The sequence below is a fragment of the Falco punctatus genome (assembly GCF_963210335.1).
Source record: "Falco punctatus genome assembly, chromosome: Z".
Classification (NCBI taxonomy): Eukaryota; Metazoa; Chordata; class Aves; order Falconiformes; family Falconidae; genus Falco; species Falco punctatus.
In genome coordinates, this window is record NC_137586.1 from 53,654,896 (window position 1) to 53,671,562 (window position 16,667).

The 16,667-nt window shown below is 45.4% G+C and overlaps 1 protein-coding gene across 2 annotated transcripts in view; it reads left to right on the forward strand.

Moving 5' to 3' along the window:
• NRG1 (neuregulin 1) overlaps positions 1-16,667 on the forward strand; it is a 501,573-nt gene that overhangs the window by 286,056 nt on the left and 198,850 nt on the right. Inside the window, exon 1 of one of the 2 annotated variants that reach the window (XM_080372047.1) lies at positions 2,176-8,105. The exons of the other annotated variant lie outside the window; for it this stretch is intronic. Within the exon in view, the coding sequence (XP_080228173.1) occupies positions 7,943-8,105 (163 nt within the window). The 5' untranslated portion in view covers positions 2,176-7,942. Of the gene's footprint in view, positions 1-2,175; positions 8,106-16,667 lie in introns of those variants that run through there. 2 annotated transcript variants of the gene reach the window in all.

The following is a 16,667-nucleotide window of genomic DNA, read 5'->3' on the forward strand; positions in this document are numbered from 1 at the left end:
TTCTCTGTGTGTGCATGTGTATGACCTGAGGATCAGGAGAGAGTTCTGTCTAAAGAGTATTTCACAGAAAGTTTTATCCACAGAGGAAGTCACACCAGCCTGATTGCATCAGAGCACTGACGGTACCGAGGGTCTCCAGCTCGACTCCCCATTCAGACTTCTTTTAAAAAGGGAAGCATTAATCAGCAGACAGAAAAGCTATTTGCTATCTATATGTTTTAAACTAGGGCTCATCTGGAAATAGTCATGATGTGTTAGGGCCAAATCTTCAGGCGTGCCAATCACTGTTTCCATGGGCTTCAAAGGAGGCATGTTAATTTTCCACCCTCAGGGATCTGACCTCCGGATTTTTCTTCAGCTTTCATACTACATTCACTACTTTCCTTACCACACCTTTTGCCAAAAAAATTTATATTTAGCCCTTAGGTATTTTATGCTGTATTAAATTTTCCCACCACAACTAGGCAATCTATAATATTTTCATTTATTATTTTGCAAAGACATGAAAAGAAAATAAAGGTATCTTTAAAATGTAGTTTTAACTTCCCCTTGACAATCTTTTACTAGGTGTATAGCTCCATAATTTCTGATGCCCCAATATGAGGAAGTAGGAGACAGTGTCCATGGGGGATCCAGTCACCCTCATTGTGGCAGAAGGATAGGGCAACAGGACTTCACACCATGTCTCTACACTTGTGGAACAAATGGAAAGTAATTAGTCTGGGAAGAAGGAACAAGTTCCTATAAACAGTTCTGAACCGGTGCTCACTCTCAGATCACTGCAATCACAGCTTGTGCTCTGAAATACAATGAAGCCTCATGCTGGACTGAAACCTTAGGCACTTGTTAAATTGTGTGCAAAGTAAAAGAACACAGAACTGGTCATACTGGTTCAAATTAAAGTCCCATCCAGATTAATATCCATTTTCTAACAGTGACAGGAACAGACTCCTAAAGGAGATTACAAGAACTGGGCATGTAGAGAGCAATTTCCTGGATTTATGCTCCCAGCTTCTGTCTGTCAGCCAGGTACCTTTTTCTTAGGTAACTGCAGAGTGCCAGGTGTATTTGGGGTGCATTTCCCATGCCCCCACCCCCCCACCCCAAAGGCTGGTAGGGCTCAAAACAGACAAATATACAGGTTTTGCTCTGGCCTGTCTGCAGGTAACATCCCACCTCCACCCACCCACTAGTGCACTGCGTTTAACACAATTTCAAAACATAATTTTTGGAGGCTTGAAATAACTGGATTTCCCTGGGCTTTAATTTACCACTTGACTAGTTTCCTATTTAACCTTTCACTTCAATCCTTATTTCACAGCATGAAATGATACCCCTGCACACCATATTTCCCTTTTTGAGGCAGGCCTACAAAAATTATCTTCTGCTTGGATGTGATGGGAAGTGCATGCAACTTTCTGAAACAACTCAGTGAAAACAACGTATTACTCATAGAAAATTCTCAGTGAAGGTTGCAGCTCAGAAACTTTGATAGGAAGAATGGCATATCTGACATACTATATCTGAAGTTCCACTTATTTAGAAAGGAAAGGGCATGAAAACTTTCTGAAAGAACAATCTTTCCCAAACCCCATTTCTGAAAGGTAGCTAAGTCTGCAACACTGACTTTAGGCAAAGGGGTTACCACAGAAATACTTCTGTGTTTAATAGGACACCAGCTAAATCAGGGATTTAACCAGGATACTGTAATTCGGCCCACAAGTTTTTACAGCCTGAGCTAGATAATAAAGACTTGCTACCTATAGATAAGTAATTTTTTTCCACAGGTAAGGCACAGCAGGGAATCTTACCGCTGATTCAGGCTTTAATTAGATACATCTTACATTTTCTTGCTGGATGAAAGACCTTAAAACAAATCTGGAGTGACTGGACATCCTCTCTAACACTGCATTTATTCATTTTTGCTTAGGATTTAAATAACAAGAGTTATGGAGAAGACAAAATCCACACAGAGAGACTTCTTTCCCCACATGAAACATATTTTTGTTTACTGCTGCTCATCTAACTGATTTTCATAGGCAGCAAAAGCTCCAGTTGGATCACAGTCGAGTTACAGATTTCCCACCACATACTGGGCCAGACACGGAAAGCACAGTAGTGATCAGAGTGCTTATGTGAAGAAAGAGTGGTCTCAATTCCAGATCCTATTCTCTTCAGACAGGTGAAGGAACCGAACTCAGGTTTCTCCCTCTTGGGTAGAGTACGCTTTCCAACACTGGGCTGTTAGCACAGGCAGAAGGGAGGCAGTCTGTCCTTGCTGCAATCATTTTCAAACAGCACCTCCTTTTTTTCTGGTGTTTCTGTTTCACTTTGGGGCTGCACCTGCCTGCAGCATGGAGTTGAAAGCCTCCTAAGGTTCAATGAGACATCTTGTTTTACTGTTAACACTCAGGTACTTTCTTGCTCATCAGACACGGCAGTTGTGAATCCCACAGTCAGGCACTGAACACTCCTCAGGCGTTTAATGTGGAGGCTGTGAACCTAATTCAGGATGCTGTTTTGATGACCAGATCATGAAGAGTTTGGAGCTACAAAGCTGAGAGCTGCTGGGTCTAAATCCTCTTTCAGTTCTAACTCCTTTTCCCTTCCTGTGGAGAAAGAGCCTACCTCGTAGCTTTGCCACACAGCCACAGGAGTGTTTTAAAGATGAGATATGTTGGAGACTGCATGCCATTGAGATAATCTCATGAAGAAGGCTGTAACAACCTTGGGTGGCAGTGCAACCAAAACACACTCCAGAGTGATTGTGCTACACTGATTGACTCCAAAGGGGAGCTGTTTTATTCACAGAGCCTGTGGAGCAAAGGCAGCATGGAGTCCTTGGGGACCCATCAGGCTAGCCAAGGATTTAGTCAGTGACACTGGAATAATAATATATCTGGGTTAACTGCACCCTGCCAGGAGCATCATTTTTGCTCCTGCAATAGGGCAGGGGTGCAGGCTGGTGCCTGTACTACCTGTCAGTCAGCTTACTGCAGGCCAGGACAGCTTGTTGTTGCAGAGGAGAGGGTCACAGGGAAGCAGAGAGGCCACAGTGCTCTCATGGTGGAGAAGACCAAACAAGATACAGACATACCTGGGCAGCTTTGTGGCTCAGAGGCTTTACCAAACCCGCTGGGCAGCACAGTTTGGGACTGCTGACCACATGGGTACAGGCTTGGAAGGGGTCGGGACCAATGTTGCTTCTGAGGTGCGTTACCACGGAGGTAGGGAATGTGTGCTGGCTCTGACGGCACACAGATCAACCATGGATTTGTGCCCAGAGTGTGCCAGCCTAGTTTGGAGGGCCTGCTGGTCCCTTGTGAGTGCACCAGGATGATGGGGATTATCATGCTTGGCCACTAAAGTCTTGCCCCCAGTGGGAACAATCAATCTGAATGCAAAACAGCTATGCATTCAATGTGAATTCGTTAAACCACATTAGAGCTCTGTTTTGGTATTTTTAATCAAAGGTGCTTTTAATGTGATTAGACTTCATTACCTTACCAAGTGAATTGTTCAGAACTTAATTTCAGAATTTTTTAGTCCTGAACTAGAATATCCACTCAGAAATTGAATGAAGTTTCAACGTACACTTAAAAAAATAATTTTGATTCATTTCCATGAGAGTGCAATGTGTGAACTGAACATTGGTCAGTGAAGTCACACTGGAGAAGTGAGAGAGCTGTTAGTACTGCCAGTACTGAAGGAGTCTGGGTTCAAACAGAGGCTGCCAAAATTACTCCTCTTAATAGATTTTCACCTTCCATGCCTTTTCACTTAGTTTATTTTCAGAGGCCATATCCTTGGTTATAAATAGTGAAGTTTTTCAGGAGTGTAGTAGCCTGTAAAAACTTTGGCCTGATGTGTTTTTGAGGAAGACAAAGCTTATGCCCGTTACCTACACAAAAATGTTTTTCATTCATCCCACACCTAACAGCATCAATGTCTCGCACATTAATGGGGCTAGCAGTTGTGACTAGATAATCTAAAAAGTTCTGAAACAGTAAATGTTAAAGCACCCATTTTTTTTGTTGTAACAGTTCCCTGAACTTTCACAAACCAGTCCATAGAAATTGTTGGTAAAGTGGAGGCTATCAGGTCTTGTTTGTAGCAACATATATACAGACACATGTACAAACAATTCTGAAATGTTGGCATTTCCTGAAAAGAGACGTTAATGGGACGTCATCACCTGTCACAAGTGCTGCTGTTGCCAAAGATGCTGGTCTGTCAGCTCGACCTTTAAGCCACTGTTAGGATACTTTTGTGTAATCAAGATTTGCATCTTCAAAATGTCAGTAGAACAAAAGCTACTGTTGTCCTGATTCAGCTGAGCAGATGTCAAAGACTTCGTGCTTAGCTGCTGGGAAACTTTTAAGTCCAACTTAGATAAGAACGTGTTTTATTCACACTTATGGTTAGGATACATCTTTAGCGTTTAATTCTCTTTATCCTGATGTTTCATACTCTATTCTTACCCTCAACAGAGTGGCAATAAGCAGTTTTGATGTTTATGCAGATTGTCTTCCCACTTGTCTTCATGGGTTTTAAAGGAATACCAAATGGAGAAAAAAAGAAATTGCCAGTCCTAAGTGTAAGAGAAGACTGAGAATAGGCTTAAACCATGGCATTTATTAATTCAGGAATCAATTCTGTTGAACATTTTTAAATGTTTTTTAAAGAGTATATTTTCTCTAAGGAAAAAAACCCAGGACTTAAAACAGGTCTTAAAACACTTCATACTCTCTCATTAAGACACTGGAGTTTCAAAGTATTTGTAATTAAGCATGTTTTGTATGGCCAGTGTATTTGTAAAAATGGTCCTAGAAGCAAAAGAAAATAAGAATGTTGACATTTCATTCAACTGCTTGTTACTCTGGAGCACTTTTTATTTATTTTTGTTTACCAATCCATCTCTTTTGCTCTGCATTGCATTTTGCAGAGATGTTTACATGAGCGAAAAATCAGACTTAGCAACATTCTGCATTTACTTCGTGTGATGTGAATAATTGCGCAAAATGCAGAGGTCCAGAGTAGCCAGACTACCAACAGCTAGATGAGCTTGGGCATAGTCAGAGCTTAATTTCTATGTTGAAGAGTTTGACAGAGAGAGAGCAAGAGATGGGTGAGTAAAAGCTCCATACACAGTCTCTACATGTGTGTTGGTGGCAAGTGGGCAGCTCTCCTCTACCTGTCTTGCAATGAACTGATGCACATGAAAGCTGGACTTTTGTTCCCCAAGTAACTGTGTAATTTTTATGGGGCTCTACAACACATCTGAGCTACGGTTCCCACTCAACTGAAATTATGTAAATGGTTGCATCCCTCCATTTCAAGTAGCCCAAATTGGCTACTTGAATTGCATGTTGGAATTAATAAAAGTGCTTTGATATGTGTATGATGGACTGTGCTGTAGCAGTTCAAAAGATTGTTGTATGTCCTGCATTTTCTGACCAGCCTCTGACAAGCCCACTCTGTGTCATAGTACTGCACTGAGGAGGGGAAACAGCTGCTTTAACGTGGTGTTAAATTAACTGCTACTCACTCTGGTGAAGCACCTCATAACTGGCGACAGCCAAGAAGGACAGACAGTCTTGCGTACTATAAGTGATACCTGATTCTTTCTCATTGGCACATACAGGAGTAAATCACACCCTTCCACTGCAGATCTATGACACGTTGTCTGCAATGAATGATAGTCATCCTTCTGGAAATAATAATCTTATTTCTGGGGCAGATTTCTGTTTTCCAAAGAAATTCCCCATTTCTCACAGAGAAGATGCCAGGGAGTCAGGAACCTGGTTTTCCAGTTTTAAGGTTTCACTTCGAATGCATCCTCAGGCTGCTGGGGTCTTCTCACAGTATGGCACCCTCAAAAAGAAGGTCTTTGGGGTGGTCCTGTGTCCTGCTTACCCTGCCTTAGTGCAGCTAACTCCCTGGAATGATGGTCTAATGCTGACGAACACGGCGTGAAGGTAATGTTTGCCTTGAGCATTTAGATTTTGCAGAGTACAGAAAAACAAGTCGCATCGAGATTATTTAAAAGTACACTTGTTACCCAGCACAGTCCCTTACATGCTGCCGGAGCAGGCTCCCTCCTTGCTGAGTAGTGACCCCTTAAGGAAAAACCGCGCTACTGCCGCCAGTAATCTCTCCATCTCTGGCTGTTCCGTGAGATTTGCTTTCTCTCCCCGCCCTGCCTGGGGCTTACTCCCTCATTTTGGGTTCAACACATTTGAGAAAGGACGCCATAAAGCCGTGTATCAACAAATCCAAAATATTGCTCAAGCGTGTCGTGCAGCAGGCACCTTCTGTAACTTTTTGTGTCGGGAATTGTACCCATGTCTTTTATTTCTTTCCCCCCACGGTTTGCTTTGTTCACCGATGCTGTATCATCGGGCCACTTAGGAAATCTATTGTTGTGCAGTCCATGTTGTTCAGTCCTCTTATTTTACCATAGAGACAGAACTTATACGAGCATTGGGATTTTTTTCTGTTTGTTTCAACGTCCAAATGCTGAAAACCCAGCATCACTGGTTAACCATTGCTTTCTTCAAAAGCTTCTTGCTCAAGGAGAGATCGTGAAATAATAGAACCCTAAAATTAAGCCCTAAAACGTTCAACTACAGAAGGTGAGGAATTCAGTATATATTTGGTTTGGAGTGTAAGGACCTGACTCAGAAAGGTATCTTTTTTTAATGTTTTCAATCAAACGACACTGAAAAACAATTCTATAGCACTTTTTGTGCATGGTGATAATTGTGAATGTTTTTGCAGCCTAAGGGACATGTCTTCTCAAAAGAAGGAGGAATCACTATGAACTGCAAAGTAGCAATCCTAGTTTGCCTATCTGTTTTTCCACATTGCATGATCTTCCCAAGCATAGAGTGAAAACCTTAATTTGTGAGATTTTAAGCACATTGTGCAGACCTTTTCTGTAACCCTTCAGAGTATTGCATTTCCTACCTAATGGTGTAAACGCATCTCCTACAGACAACGGTTACTGCATCAGCAGGGAATACGGCTCAGGCTAGCTGAGCAACTACGTGCACAGATTTAAGTCTTCCGATGACGCCGGAGTTCTGTTAAGTGAGTTCATACCGTTACCAGTGACTTTAGAGCTGTTTCGCATGGGGTGCAGTGTCACCTGTGAGCTGCAGCGAGGCTTTACCTGACCGAGACTCAGTTGTGAGATGCTGGGATCAGCCCCGTGAGGGGACGTAAAAGTAGAAGCGAAGCCACGCTGGGAAGATGGACTGTAACCGCGACCTCCCCGGGGCAGGATCCCCCTGCGAGGCACCAGGTGCGGGAGCGCACGCTAGCCTCACAATCCCCCTTCCGCGCCCGCCCCACCGGGGGGCGGCACTGCCGGAGCCCCGTGGGGAGCCGCAGCCCAGGCAGGTGCCTCGGTGGCAGCGCAGGAGCCCCGAGGAGCCTCTCGTTCTCTCGCACCCCGACCCCCGCCGAGGCCACCCGCGGCGTCCCCGCAGCTCGCCCGGCGGCGGAGCTTACACGCGTTCGCAACGAGCCGCCGGCTTTGCCGATCGGTGGGGCGGCACCGGGCCGCAACACCCGCCCCGTCCTGCCCTGCCCCGCCTCGCCCCGCCGGTGCCGCGGTGCCTGCGCCCTCCTCGGGGCCGGGGCCGGGGCCGGGGCCGCTGCACAGCCTGGGGCCGTGCAGGCTCCTCCCGAGAGCAGGCGTGCGGTGCCCGGGGCGGGCATTAGTAAGGCGTGTGCCGAGAGGGTGTGTATGTGGGCTGGAGTTTATTATTATTATTAGGAAAGAAAGGGAAAAGGAAAAAAAAAAAAAAGGGGGGGGTGGTGGAGAAGGAGGGAGGGGGGTGAAGGGGGGGAAAAAAAAAGGCCCGGAGAGGAGTTTCCAAAAACTTCCAAGGAACTCGCTGCTCCAAGTCCCAGGCGGCAGTGGCGGGCAAGAGCGATGCTGGAGCCTCGGGCGCTCCGGGAGCCGACAACGGTGCCGGCCGGAGTCGGGATGGCCGAGAAGAAAAAAGACGGCAACGGCAGGAAGGGGAGGAAAGGCAAAGGGCCCGGCAAGAAGCCGGCGCCGCCGGAGGAGGGCGAGGTGCCCGGGTCAGCCACAGGTAAGCCCGCCGGCAGGTGCGGGAGCCGCCCCGCGCGGACCCGCCGTGCTCTTCCCGCACGCAGCGGCGCATCCCCGCCGCCCGCCCCACCGCCTCCGGCCCGGCCCGGCCGCGCTGCGCGCCCCGCGGCGGCTGCTGCCGAGCTGCGCGGAGCCGGGAGCTCCTCGGCTGTCCGGCCGCCGGCCGCCCCCCCAGCGGCCCCGAAACCCCGAGCGGCTTCCCGGCCAGCTGTTGCTTTTTCTCTTTTTCTCTTTTTCTCTTTTTCTCTTTTTCTCTTTTTCTCTTTTTCTCTTTTTCTCTTTTTCTCTTTTTCTCTTTTTCTCTTTTTCTCTTTTTCTCTTTTTCTCTTTTTCTCTTTTTCTCTTTTTCATGTCCGTCCCCCGTCCCCCCCCCCCATTTTTGGAGGGTGTGGGGCTCCCTCTTCTATTACAAAACATGTTTTTATGTCCCTTCCCCTCCCCAGAAATCACTCTAGCTGAGTTGAACAGATGGCAAACTTTCGTGCCGGGTATTTTGTCTAAACTTGCAGCTCTTTACTCAGGGATGATCAGAGAGGACCTTTTGCTCGCTTAGCAGCACGTGTTGTTTCTCTTATGCCTTCCCAGTATTAAAAGCAAGGATTTGTGCCAGTGACACACTCGTCCTTTGTAGGTGTCCACAGAGGCAGGACTCTGTGGATTGACCAAGACGTAGGGTTGCAGCTGAACATGCTGCCTCACTCACTGTAATTATTTATTTCTATCGGCCAAAAGCCCCAGTCAAGATCAAAACTCCTAGTGCTGTACAAATACACATGAGCACATGATGCTTTTCCTAGAGAGCTCGCGTTATGCCACCTAGTTTATCAGGAAGGCTAGCAGTACATACAGATGCATTTAGCTTTTTGCAACAGCAATGTAACTGGAGTTATTTGTTAGTCTATTCCTTTGAATTCTTTGTTGTTTGTGGGAAATTTTTCAAAAGCAGCATATATAAAACAGTCAGTCGCCTGATTTGGGCTTTTCTTTTCTTTCTTGTTTTTTTTTTTTCTTTGAGCTTTTTCCCCCTCTAAACAGCCACATAAACAGAAAGCCCAAAAGGGTAAAGCTTTCTAAATATACCTACATTAACTCTGCTTAGTGCATCATGGTCAACATGATGCTGCTCTAGATTTTAATCATCAGCCCTCAGGGAGGATGTGTGTGATTCAGCAGCAGCAGGTATCCCTTTGGGCTAATAATCTTTACAAACTAGCACTGCCCATTCTCTCTGTGTCTCTTGCAGACAGCGCTCACCCAGCTTCTGCTCAGCTGTGGGTGTAAATGAGTTTCAGGTACAGCAAGGGAGAGAGGTTTCCTTCATTATGCCAAGCTGGATACAAACTCTCCTTTTGCCCTTCTTTCTCTCTCTCTCTCACTGGGTCTTTATAATGCTGCTTGCTGTTATGCTATGCAAGTGTTGTGAGCATCTCCTGGTAAAACTAACTGCCTCTGGAACACTAATACCTCTGGCAAACTTATCTGTGACAGCTGGGCTGTTTGAGGTATTTGGGGTTTTTTTTGTTTGATTAATGTAGAAAACAGGAGAACAGTGACATGGAGGATTTGTGACAGGAAAGCTCTGTCGAGGAAGTGTAAAGGAGACACACACTTTCTGACTGTGCACCTCAGAGTCCCATAGCATCCCATTCCATTCTTGTAGGACAGCTTTCCACCTCCAGGGGAGCAGGGTTGCTGTACAGAAGTTGCTGGGACAGTCTTAGGAAGCTGGGGCCAGCTCTGTGCAGGGCATAGGAGACTCCAAATGCCTTGGGCTGGGCACTTGGGCCAGCGCTGAGGGAGCAGAGAAAGGAGCTGTGAACCAGAGGGGGTATTTTTTGAGTAATCCAACAAAGCTGACTCTGAATTAGGCAGAGACTTTTGGGAACAAGTTCTTCTCTTTCTGGTGGGGGGAGCCAGATAGCAGTCTGGAGGATCCACACAGGTGTATGTTATCTAAAGTTTAGGTATCCATATGTATTTAATTCCCATGTGTAGTGCTGTGGTCTGATCATGTCTGCCATGCTGAGAGTTTTATCTGAAAAACTGAACAGAGACAAGTGTATACTGAGGTTTACCAAGGCAGCGTTCAGATCGTGCCTAGCTCCTAAGGCTAAAACTACAGAGAGCTCATGTCCCTACTAAGCTAAAATATGTTAGCATTTGAACCAGAAAAAGTCCACTTCTCTGGCAAGTGCTTACCTCAGTTCTCCAGAGCGCCAGCATGTTTTTGACAGTATGAAAGAGTACCACCTTCATACCTGACATTGCTAGTCAAAAGTTTCCTGTGTGGGCAAGAGCTGAGCATTCTTCTATCTTATGTAATTAAAATCCCACTCCTTCCAAGATGAGTGTATTTGTCAGGGTAATTCACATGTGTTGCTAATCCATGTAGTGTTTACAGATATGGTATCTAATAGGAAAATGAAATACAGCATAAGACATCACTGTACACTTGACTCACAATCAAATAATGTCATGCTGGCAATGTTACATTTATATATTTTATCTAATATTTTACTTAAGGATATTTTCTGTTCTGAGAGGCATTTAGAACAAGAACTGGTATTTTAGAAGAGAAAGAGCAGAAAATCTAGTTAATTAAAACGTAGCAAGAGAGCAGTTTTATATTTCATGTAATGGGCTTCTATTCTCTCTACTCAAGAATATTAGAGTCTGAATTAATGACTGGGCTGCGTGTGTTGATTAACAGTACTTACTAGGGATGTTATGAAGGCTTTCTGATTTCGGTGGCACTATGATTTTCTTGTTTTGCTAATCCAGTTTCACAGTCTTACCTGATGATCAGTTTGTGCATCCTAAACATACCATCTGAGAGGTCATGAAACAGTTTCACTTTTCAGTTACCTGCTTGCTTAAATAGAATTATGTCAGGAGTTGTCACCTTCTCTGCTGTGTTCTCCTCTGTTGGTAGTTTGCATCTGCTTGTGGTCTTCCTTCCATATGAAAAACAGCAGCTCGCAGGCTGTCATCAGTTTTGAGACCCGTGCACTAGCACAGAAGTCCTTAGCAAATCTTGAGGTTTTTGTTTAGTGCTGTTCTTTCTGATCATAGCTTCTCTCAGCTTAGTTTGCTTTTGACTGTCAAAGTATATCACATATCCCTTCAGATTTGGGTCTGGAAGTATTTTCTTATTGCTAACTTGCCACCAGGTTGAAAATCAGCTTTATTGCTTGGAAAAAATGTGTATGAGAAAAGGTTTCTTTACTATATTCTGTCATAACTTATCTAGGAACTCTAGAATTACTGTTGGAGAAGAAAGAGAGTTATTGGGGAAAAAAACCTGAGCAGGTTTGGCCTCCTGTGTTCAGCTGCATGGTGGTAACACAAAAAACATAAATACAGGGCCTGGGGGTGGGGGATCTGCGAACTGAGGAAAAAGCATTACAAAGGGACAGAAGCTTATAGCTTTTCTCCAAGTGATTTCACTCAACTGCTACGTCAACTGAGCATGCAGACAGGCTCAACAAGTCTGCCAGCAGGACTTCCTCCAGCCTGGGCACAGACATTAAATGCAGAGAAGCTGAGGCTGTGAGGCAAGGTCTCCAGACCTTCCCCTCACAGAGACTCATGACTCAGGGTGCTGTTCTAGCAGGAGCAGGGAGGCTGGGACTGGGCCCACTGTGTCAGCCCTTGAACCTTCTGCTGGCCCATCCTTAGTGTTCGAACACATAAGGTGGTGCTAGTGAAATGAGAGAAAGGAATCAGCTCAGGAAAAATCCCTCTGTGAAAGAGCTGGGTTTTGGCAAAAAAGGTGGTGATCCAGCATGTCACCTGCCCATGCCTTTGTCAAGTGTTTCCAGACAGCTCAGGGAATGTGAGTTTTCAGGTGGTTTCTGCTTAGGAGGGAAGAGGAGGGAGAGGCTGCTGGGCTTGAAACGCAAAGTATGAGAAGACATGAAGTATTTTTGAGAAGAGAATAATCCTGATGTGTGCAAAGACCAACAGTGCTGTCAGAGCAGTGAACTCTGTAGCTATGGGTTTGTAACCTACTCTTTAGCTCAGCAGCGGCAGTAGGAAGAGCAAGGCTCTGCAAGAATCTGATGCAGAAAGACAAAGTTGGTGGGGTAGGAGGGAACAGCAGCAAAGGTGGGTCCCAATCACCATTTCAGTGAGGTGACCTCAGCAACAGTGTTCTGAACACATCCGTACTTGCAGAGCCCAGGGAAGGGAGGCTGCGGTCATCGATATAGAAAATAAGTAACTCCTGGCGAGAAATTTAATTTAGACTTAGATAAAATGCCAGAGCTTTAAGACTACATGACAAAATGAACATCACAAAATTCAGATGAGGTGACTGTGACCGAGCATCGTCTTTGACTGCATCCTGGTAGAAGACTTGGTTGATAGAGGAAGAAATAGTTTTGATCATATTAAAGACCAAATTGCAAGTCAGGACTTGGTTGGGAGGACAAGAGCTCAGTCTGAGGCTTGCTAAATTTAAATTGATACTCAATATTCATGAAGAGGGTTTAGAAGGCAGGTCAATATTTTAACATGAGTTGAAGACAAGAGCCTTGGAGATGGAATGAGAGCTGTATTTTCTGGTAAAACCTGTCCAACTCTAGAGGAAAATCATTGCTTAGAAGGAGCTGCAACTTCTGATGTTTCCGTGCCAAAATATTTATGCGCTGCTGGTATGCCTGTACATTTTTCTGGGAGGAAAGCCTCTCCACCTGTGTGCTATGCCTGAATGCTCCAAACATTCCACACAATCTTCAGAGCAATTTTGAGAATGAATCCTTTAAAAAGCATGCGAGTGTGTTCATGTTTTGTGAATAAATGAGATTAGTCACTATTCAACCTTTTTTTGACTTAACACTGCAAGTACTACTTGACTGTAGCCATAGGAATGCAAATAAAACCGTGAGGACATACCAGTGCAGTTGTCTAGTAAATATTACATGTGTATAGAAAGACATTCCCCTATGAAATAAATCCAAAAACTGTTCTGAACTTTGTGCAATATTGATAGCTAGGGAAGGCTGAACAAATTTTTTATCTTGGGTATAGAAACGCCAAGATCTGCTAAGCTATGCAAGGATTTTAAAACATTAATCCCTGGCAAAGCTTGTGAGCTGACACTCAAATCTGAGTTTGTCTATTTGCAATTGTGGGCTTCTGTTCTTGGATTTCTAGAAAGGCACTAACTGAAAAAGAAAAAAAAAAGTTGAGTGAAACAATTTGAACAGCTCTCATAATTAAAAAAAAAAAAAATCCTCCTATGCAGCTGATTTTTCAGAAGACGTCAGCACTCCCTACTTGGGGCAGCTCACTTTTCATCACATCTACTGAATCAAAGTCATTGGGTTTTCAAGAAAACTTTTTGGGTGCTTGGTTCGTGAATGTCTAGTCACAAAAATCACAGAGGAGCTAATGAGCATCTTTGACAACAGGCTTTACTTTAGGCAGGTAAGAGGCAAATTGTTATCGTGGGAGTAAGGCAAGCTAAGTGCTGTACTGTGGAAAACTTTCTTCCAAGCATTTCCTTTCCTCCATCTCCCCCTTTTAATCTCTCTGTAAGCATCCGATAGTCCTTTGAGGCAGGTACTTACAACCGAAGAACAATCGTGTCGAACAATCGTGTCGCAGGGTGTCAGAAGCTGTGGAAATGCTATGAATTCTTAGCAAATCAGTGTTTTGTTAACATTCCAAAAGTAACAAGAGTGAATGTGCATTTAACAGTGCTGATAGTTTATCATGTTCCGTTACGATACAAGAAAACAAACCAAGTGTCAATATTTTGTGTGAGTCATTCTAGCTGTACAAAGAACTGCTTGAATGTGCTTGAGGTGTTTCAGTTAACCCTCAGTTGCTCCCTCAAATAACACGGAGTCCTGGGGTCGGCGGGAGGTCTTGTTCCAGCCCAAGAAAATTTACAGCCAGAGAAAGGCTTGCGTTTGAAGGGTTACGGTGTCGGCGCCGGGGCTGCAGGCGGCGTGAGCGGGGGCACGGCAGCGAGGAGACGCGCCAGGGCTGCGGTGCTGACTGTGATGCTCGGGAGGCGTCTGTGGCAGTCAGTGCTGCTTTGAAAATGATGAGAATAATCAAAAGCATACGAAAAGGAAAAAACCTTGTGGCCTGCGGCGGGAGGCAGCGGCCCTGAGGGAGGGAGGGACGGAATGAGGGACTGAATGAGGGGTGTCTGCGCCGCTGCCGGCCGCGGCCGCGAGAGGGTGCGGCGGGAGCGCGCTGGGCCCGCGGTGCGGGGCAGGTACGGGAGGGGGCTCCGGACCCCCCGCGGTGCGGGGCAGGTACGGGAGGGGGCTCCGGACCCCGCGCCTCTCCTGCCCCGGGCCCGGGAGCGGGGCGCAGCTGCCCGTTGCCCTAGAACTGCGGGGCTTCGAGCCGAGCCGTGGGAGGCATGGGAGGGTGTTTTCCAGCCCTTTGGCCCTGTGGGCGCTTCACCCGCATCAGAGGGTGGTGGGAGAATGGCAACTCGCAAAGCAGTGTCCTGCAAACGAAGAGAAGGCTGGGGGGCTGCTAAGTTGCAGTGAAGGTCAGTGGATGTGGGGTAAACTGGTAGAGAAGCTGTGAGGGAGACTTAGGTCCTAGCAAACACTCTGCTCTGATCTCATGCGAGACAAATATGAAATCATCCAGTGAGGACACAGCATGCTTTTCTCCTCTTTTCTTTCATTTTTTCCTCCTTTTCTTCCTCCCTTCTTCTCTTCCTTCCCCCTTTCCTTCTTCTTTTTCTCTCTCCCTTCTTTCCTACCTTCCTCCTTGCCATCCCTCTGTCCTGCTGTCCTTTTACGAGTCCCTCTCCATCCTTTTCTTCCTCCCTCCTTTTCACCATCCTTGCCTCTTTCCCTTTCTCCCTTCCTCCTTTTTCTCTTTTTTTTCTCTTCCTCCTTTCCATCCATCTGTCCTTCCTCCTGTCCTTCCCATCTGCTTTATTTCTGTTAGTGCAGAAAAAACAATAAAAGGAAAATAAAGCAAGATACTTCATAAGGGACAGATAGGAATCTTTAACATAACCTCCTGCTTGGACTGACTGCTGGTGTTTTATTTGTGCATAGGATACCACTCGTGTCTGGTTTTGCATTTCTGGTTGTGTAATTTTCTGTGGGAGCATTAGATTTGGGGAGAAATTAACGGTTAGGTAGTTTATTTGCTATGAGCCGTTTGATGAATCCTAGCCCTGACAGGGAGTCCACAGGCTTCACAGGTCAGGCAAGGAGAGCGAGATGTTCATCCATTTGTGACAGTTTGCTTGGGAGCCTTTCCTGCGTTTCCTCGGTGCATCTCTTTCTCAGGTTTTATAAGCTGATGGTACTTCCACGTCTGTAAGCAGGGGGAATCCAGGTCAGGCAGTTTGGGCTTGGCATTCAGACATGGACTCAGGCTGAGCCTTGCTCAGTGCCTTTCTCCTGTATTAACAGCTTTCATTTCACCCAAGTCAGCCACATGCCATGTCCTATGGCTAATGGTTAATCCCTTTGAAGACATTTACAGAAGCATGAATGCATACTTGAGATGACTAAACTGAGTCCCTGGTAACATTCAGTTGAAGAGGTGATTGATAGAGGATGTTCCTACTGCTGTTACTGCCAGAAGAGTTAAATTTTAAATCCAGTATTGGAAGACTGTGTCAATGTGATGTTTTAGCAGCACTGTTAGCTTCTACAGTGTCAGACTCTTCAGTTTTCTTTTGGGGAAGTCCACTGGACTTTGAAGAAAAAAGAAAAATGTTATGTTGTACCTGTGTATGAAACAGCACTGAAAACTGTTCTGAGTTATTGCATTATACTTGGAACAGATACTGGTAAATAAGACAGGGCCTGTTATTCTGCGAAGACATTTTTGCATGTAGCCTTGAATTGTGCCCAATAAACTAGTATTGTTTGCATTGTCATAGTCCTTCAAGGTCTAGCTGAAATGTGTATCCTTCAAATTCCCCTGTGTGGAACAAGCTTGGTCTGACACCAAGCTCCCATTGCCTAGAAGTCTACAGTCTATACATGTCCAATGTCGCAACAGATCAGAACCTGATCCCAGCACAAACCCCAAGTCTTCTGACTCTCAGTCTAACCCCTTTCTTCAAACTACCCTGTTTCCTGACATAGAGCTATTGTAGAGATAAGAAAAAACGTACAGGTAACACAAGCACGTCTCTTACCCTGTTTTTTGGTGTGCAAGAAGATTCCTTTCTTCTTGTGCAAATGAGTTTCTTGGAGGGCACTGTGCATTGCTGATGTATCTGTTGCAGAGGGGACAGAAAGCTTTTAATTAGTGAAGAAAAAAACAGTAAAAGGAGAATAAAGTATGTACATTGTTGTCCCACTGGTTCTGTGCAGCCAGCTCTGTGGTAAGGAGCCGTTTCCACAGGGAGGATATGGGGATGAGGGGCATCAGGGAAGATGTCAGTTGCCAAATCTGTCTACTGGTAGGACTGGATGGAGGAAAGACCCTCAGAGAGAAGGTGGTATTAGAAAAATTTTCCAGCAGACTGCTTCCAAGGACAGCGTGCCCCATTACAAGTACAGAAGAGAAACTTCCTCCCAGGCAGAGTTTTCCCTCT